Here is a 5,996-nt window from a genome sequence, read left to right as displayed (position 1 = left end):
CTGGGAAGGCGGCGTCGGCGCCCAGAGCCCGCCCCTCCCCAGCCAGCCTGCACCCCCACCTGGCGCCCCTTCTCTTTACTGCACCTCTGTCTCCCCTGGGGCGGCCCTCACCTGCCTCCCAGCACGCCCACGGGACAGCTCCCGCCGTTGATAGTCCCGCCACCACCCATCTGCCTCCCGGGCCTTGGGTACATGGGGAAACTGAGGCACAGAAAAGGGTGCAGTGACGTCTAGCTCAGGCCATTCTCACTGTCAGCCCAACACAGCCTCTTGCGGCAGGGCGGCTCTGGAAGGTCAGCAACATCTCGCTTACTTGGCAAATATGCTCACAGGCACGCTGTGCCAGACAACCCAGCTCACCGCAAGGCAGAGCACAGGGCGAGCAGCACCTAGGTCATCCTCAGGGCAAGGGTCCTCGGGGATGGAAGCTTTGTGGTGACATGGACCCTGACTGGAAAGAACCCCTCCCCAGGCTCCTTGAGACAGGCAGAGAAGGCTTTCCTCTATTTACCTTGTCTACCCTCACCCCATACATACAAGCACAAGGCGTCCAGAGGTAGTAGTCATTTACCCCATGTTCTCACAGGTGAGCACACTCACCAAATTTTGTAACGTGCTCTCTCCCCCACTCCCTGCCCCTGCCCCATTCAGCACTAGCAAACTGCAAAGTTCTATTCCCTGCTTAGGTTCCTTTGCCATTTACCCAGGGCCTGGTGCTTTGCTACTGTTTCCTCTTTTACAGCAACCCCAAGAGCCAGCAGTCTTTATGAGCATGCCCATCCTCATTTAACTGTCAAGCTAAAGGCTCAGAGAAGTCCTGTCACTTGGCCAGAGCCACACAGCTTCTGAGACTGCGTGTATTCAAATGGGAATTCTCATCCCAGCATGCACAGGTAGTGCTAGTCCTGTTTCTGAGCTATGACTTCAGTACTAAGTAGTTATTAACATTTATTTCATTCTTGGTCTGTATGAGGCACTTGTGTTAAGCACATGGTATGAATAAACTCATTCTATCTTCCCAATAAGGAGGGTGACTGAGGCCCAAAGTCACACAGCTAACAAATTAAGGCACTCAGGAGTCTATGGTTCTGTGGCTGGTTATTGACCACTTTGTCATAAAGTGTCACACGCTGATTGGCCAGTATGACCCCTAACTTTATTGCTTTAATTAAAGCCTGGGTACTAACTACGTACAGATAGGCATGGAGGCACACACACATAATTCATTCCCGCACTCTTGGAGGCTGAGGCTGAGACAGGAGGATTTTTAATTTGAAACCAGTGTTGGAAATTTAGCGACTCAACACATCTTTTAAAAAAAAAAAATTAAAAAGAGCAGAGAATATAGCTCGCTGTGAATGTCCTAGGTTCAAATGCCAGAACTGTAAAATAAAATAAAATATGGAAATATAGTGATGACTTTTGCTCCACCTGCACAATGTTTGGGGTTGTCAGATAAGAATGCCCAAGTTCAGACAATGACAATAGCACCTATTTCATTTTCCAGTTTCTACTTGGCCTTTTTTTTTTGTACTGAGATCAAACTCAGGATCTTGTGCTTGCCAGGCAGATGTGTCACCACTGAGCCACATCCCCAGCTCTGCTTGGCTCTTGAAGTTGAGTTTGGGTCCCTTTTTTTAAAAGTTTAAGACCATGCCTTGTACATTCTGGGTACATACAAGTGTTGTTTCCCAGACCACCAGTGGCAAATGTTACACACACAGACACATGCACAGGAATGTGTACTGAGAGGGTTGACATGTGTGTCTGCACTGGTCCCAGCCAGAAGACCCCGGACACCCCCAAATACACCTACTCACAGATGGGGAGCTGAGTGGGACAGTGGGTAACTTGAGCCCCTGTTCCCCAGGAGAATCCGAGGGGCTGGCACATTCCATAGTAAAAATAACCAATGGGTAGCAGGCATGAGTGACGGGACAGCTGGGCCGAGGAGGGGCCAGTGATTCTGTAATTCCTGCCCTGGGGCCTCATTGCTCACCCTGAAGGAAAGGCTGGCTTGGGCTGTGCTCTCAGGTTGGGGCTCTACACTTGGCCCCAGAATGCCTCATTTTCCCTGCAAGGCCAGACAGCTATGTTTCCCTACCTCTTCCCCAGGATTTCCACTTCTGCACCAGCATTTCCCCTTAACCACAGGAACTCCAGGGCCTGTGCCACACCTGATTTGTTCTGCAGACCCTCCACTGAGCTGCACACGCCTGCTATTCTCCCCTTTGCCTCCTCTCTGTCCTGCCTCTGCCCTACTCTGAAATCTCTGACATTCTATGTAATGTACTTTGTGGCACATTGTGTGTGCCCCACTAGAATGTAATCTTCAAAGATAATCTCCCCTGCCCCACTCATGCCTCCCAAACACTTAAGACCAGTACCTGTCACATAGGAGGGAGTGGGTGGCACAGCCTGGGGGAGGGGATGAAGAGTGATAGGTGGTGAATCTTCCTTCATCTAGCATTTTGCGCTCTTTCCTGAGCCAGATCTTTTCCCAAGAAACAGCTGGAGCAGAGATGACCCCCATTCTACCCAGGTCTTCTGGAAAGACCTGCTGTTATCAACAAACTCTCTCCTGCAGAGGCTTCGGCTGCCTCCAGGGGCCTCTCTGCTTCCCTTACTTCCCAGGGCTCTTCTCTGCTCCTGTCTGGTGCCTCCACCTCTCCTGGATTGGTGTTTGGCCCAAATGGATGGCAGCACTTACCATACCCACTCCTGACTCCATACTAGTTTCTTCCAGTCAGGCATTCCAAATCCCAGGTGAAAAAGATGCTAACTGCCAAATATCCCTCAATGCAGATTCTCGTGTGTTCCCCCATCTTTCCCTGGCCTCTACTGGCCCTCTCTCTCCCTATTGCTAACTTCTCTCCTCTATTTCAAGAACCTAGGATGGTTCACTACCATCTCTTGGCCTTTGGCCTTTCTGATAAACACCAGAGTCTTTCCAGACCCTGGTTTGAAAACTCCAACCAACATACACACACAAGCATCTTCCATTTGCCCCTCCTCTCAGCTGTGTCCTTGCTCACCCCCACCCCACCCTTTTGTGCTAGGAAACCTCACCCTCTGCCACGCATGCTCCCTGCTCCAAGGGCAGCTCTTGCTCTGATCGCTTGGCTTCTCAGCCTGGGCAGGTGGGAGGCTGGTGTTTGGAAAGAGAAGAATGCCTACCTATATTAGAGACTGGATTGGGTTAATGACAGGAGAAAAATGGTCACAATGACAAATCCTTAACTTAGTCTTTCTACCTCTATTTCTGTGGACCCAGGTCTGGTGACAACTATTCAAGTCCAGCCCTACCACCTCATTAGCCACATGAACTTGAGTAATTTTCCCCCTTTGAATGCTTTTGTCTTATAATAATGGTCACAATAGTAATCTGGGGTTTAGAACATTACATAATTAAATTAGATAGTGTGCCTTATACAGTTAAGGATTTTACAAGTCTCCTGCAATTCTGCTATCTTCACCTCCTTTGCTTCCTATTTTTCCTCATTCTGCACCCTCAAATCCTACCACCACTATACCAGTTTCCCATTCTGCAAACTCACCAGCCTGCAGCTCCCTGGTCTCCTCAGGTCCCCAGTCTCCCTAAGCCTTTCCTCTTGAGCTACTACCTCAAGCTTTGGGAGTGCCAAGAGCCTCAGCATCATCTTGTCTTGCTGAGCTGAAAGCAATCCCAGCCAGAAATTGCCTCTTTTCTTCTATAGCCAGGTTCTTCTTGGCTTCCTTGAGAACCCTAAAGTCTTCCTGCTGTTGATTCCAACCCAGAGAGTTTTCCACGACGAAGTTTGAGCAATGCTAAGGTGTTGTGCAGCTGCCTTGGACCAGGGACCAGTCCCTGGGAAGGCATTTGAGGGATGGGCAGCAGAAGAGGGCATAAGCCACACTCATCCAGTCAGTCTCCCAGCATTGCCAGAGCAAAGCCCCTACCTCCCCCAAATCATAGAAGAAGGCATAATAGTTAACCACATGGTCATGTGCAATGGGGCAAAATGAAAACCTCCACTTACTCTGGCACTTTCTCTCTGCACGACCTGGACATGTTGTCAGATGGAACATGCTGCAGCCCAATCCTTTTCCTATTCTAAAATGAATGCTAAAGGTCCCAAATCCAGCCCCACACCCCATCACCATCAGAACTTGTTGTGTAACAAAAGGCTCCAGAGCCCAAACCAGGAAGACAAGTTTCTTAGATCTGGAATGGGATGGCTATAAGCAGTTGCATGTCTACCTCCCTTCCACAGCATTCTCACCTGAAAAAGGAAGCGTTTGGAGCTGCAGTTCTCTGAGGACCTGCCCAACATTAAACAAATATTATAACCACTGCTCTTTCTCTGCCCTGCTTCTCCTTCCTGAATAGCTCTCTCTCCTGAAACTATTCTTATTAACTTATCTGTCTTACCTTTCAATTAATATTCTGTTTTAGCTCTCTTTGCCCCTGAGGGGACCAGAGCTAAGTAAGAACGCTAAAGAGTCTCTTCTTTCTCCAGGTCAGAACTCTACCACAGGTGCCACCCCTGACCCCAAGCTAGGGAATCCTGTACCTGGCCAACTTCTAGATCAATCAGGAGAAGCCAGCCCTGGCCCAAGCCAGAGGAACCCGTGGTTGGAGACTGGGAGGTGCGCAGGGCAAAGCTGGGGAGATGAGATGCTGAGAGCTCCATATCCTGACTGGGGTGCATCTTGAGCTTTCTTTCTCATCTGGCTGCTGAGTTCCTTCACCCTGGGCCTCCTCCCCAGCCCCCCAAAATTGACCCCTATAGGACATCACCCAGCTGGAATGAGAAGCCCCTCTTGCAAATGTCCAAGGCAGTCACCATTACCCCTGCCCCAGCTCTTTGCCACCTCCCCCAAATGCAGCCTATTTTCTCAGCTTCTGTTTTTCAAGGCTCAGTCTATCTAAGGCTCTATGTTTGGCCTAGACAAGAACCATGCACCTAACCCTGGAGTTGGGGACTAGAAAAGCCCAAAAATTAACCCAAGGAGAATTGGTGCTGGCTTGGCATTCTTCCCCAAGGCCAGCAGGGCAGTGAACACTGGGTCCAGGCTCCTGTCCCTCCCCTTAGGGCTCAGACCACCTGCCTGGAAAAGTACCTCCACCCTGTCCAGAACATCCCCTTCCAAGCCCTCTGAACACCCAACTCTGGAACCTCAGTAGGCATGGTCCATGGGCTTCTCACACCAGCTCCACATGCTCTGTCCTCATCTGTTTGTACCATCACCATCCTTCCACACCCATGCCTGTGGATTCCTAAGAAGCCACCTCCATTCATGCCCCAGCCCCTGCCCCACTTCCTGGTGCCCTGGACCTTGTTCACAGGCGTCTATCCACTGGTCCCTTCCACCGCACCTGGTACTGATAGTACAGCCCTGCCACAGCAATGGCCTGCAAGGAAATCTGACCCATCTGTTCCCCAGCGCGCCACAGACCAGAGGAAACCAGTTCCTCCCTCAGACAAGCACACATCTTTAAGGAGCTCACAACTGCCAGCTCCCTTATTGGAGATGAACATTGCCCTCCGGGAGGCTTCTCTCTAGCAGAAAAGGAGGAGGGCTTCCATCATAGCTCCCCAAGAGGCCTGTATGAATCTCAGGCTTGTCTTACCCACCACCGACCCTTGACCTCTGACCTTCCCAAGGGACTCCTCTCCCGACACCACTTCCTTACATCTCCCACTTGATCTGCACTTTTGCCCTCAGCAGCTAAGAAGCCTGGCACCTGGGAAGAAGGCCAGGAACTGCTACCTGCCTCACGTGGCCCGGGCAGCCCTTCTCTACCCTTGCTCCCCTCAGCCGGGCCAGACGCCGCCCCACCTCCCGATTACCTCCGACCTTCAGCACTGTGAGAACAGCCTCACAGGAGGCCCGGCCCCGCTCGTTCTGGGCCGTGCAGCTGTACACGCCGGCGTCCTGTGCCCCACAGCTCCGCAGCCACAGGCAGCTGGGCTCTGGGGGCGCAGGCAGGAGCTGCCCATCCCGGAACCAGC

General features: G+C 51.4%; 1 protein-coding gene across 1 annotated transcript in view; it reads right to left on the bottom strand.

The window, feature by feature from the left end:
- LOC104853789 (striated muscle preferentially expressed protein kinase-like) overlaps positions 1-5,996 on the bottom strand; it is a gene marked incomplete at its 3' end in the record, with an annotated part of 13,746 nt that overhangs the window by 6,115 nt on the left and 1,635 nt on the right. The window contains exon 3 of the mRNA XM_033763985.1: positions 5,835-5,957. Within this exon, the coding sequence (XP_033619876.1) occupies positions 5,835-5,957 (123 nt within the window). The remainder of the gene's footprint in view (positions 1-5,834; positions 5,958-5,996) is intronic.

Source organism: Fukomys damarensis, unplaced genomic scaffold (assembly GCF_012274545.1).
Source record: "Fukomys damarensis isolate Sample0158 unplaced genomic scaffold, DMR_v1.0_HiC HiC_scaffold_16, whole genome shotgun sequence".
Taxonomy (NCBI): Eukaryota; Metazoa; Chordata; class Mammalia; order Rodentia; family Bathyergidae; genus Fukomys; species Fukomys damarensis.
The sequence above is the reverse complement of the archived record's forward strand: the minus strand, read 5'-3'. Positions and strand labels throughout refer to the sequence as shown.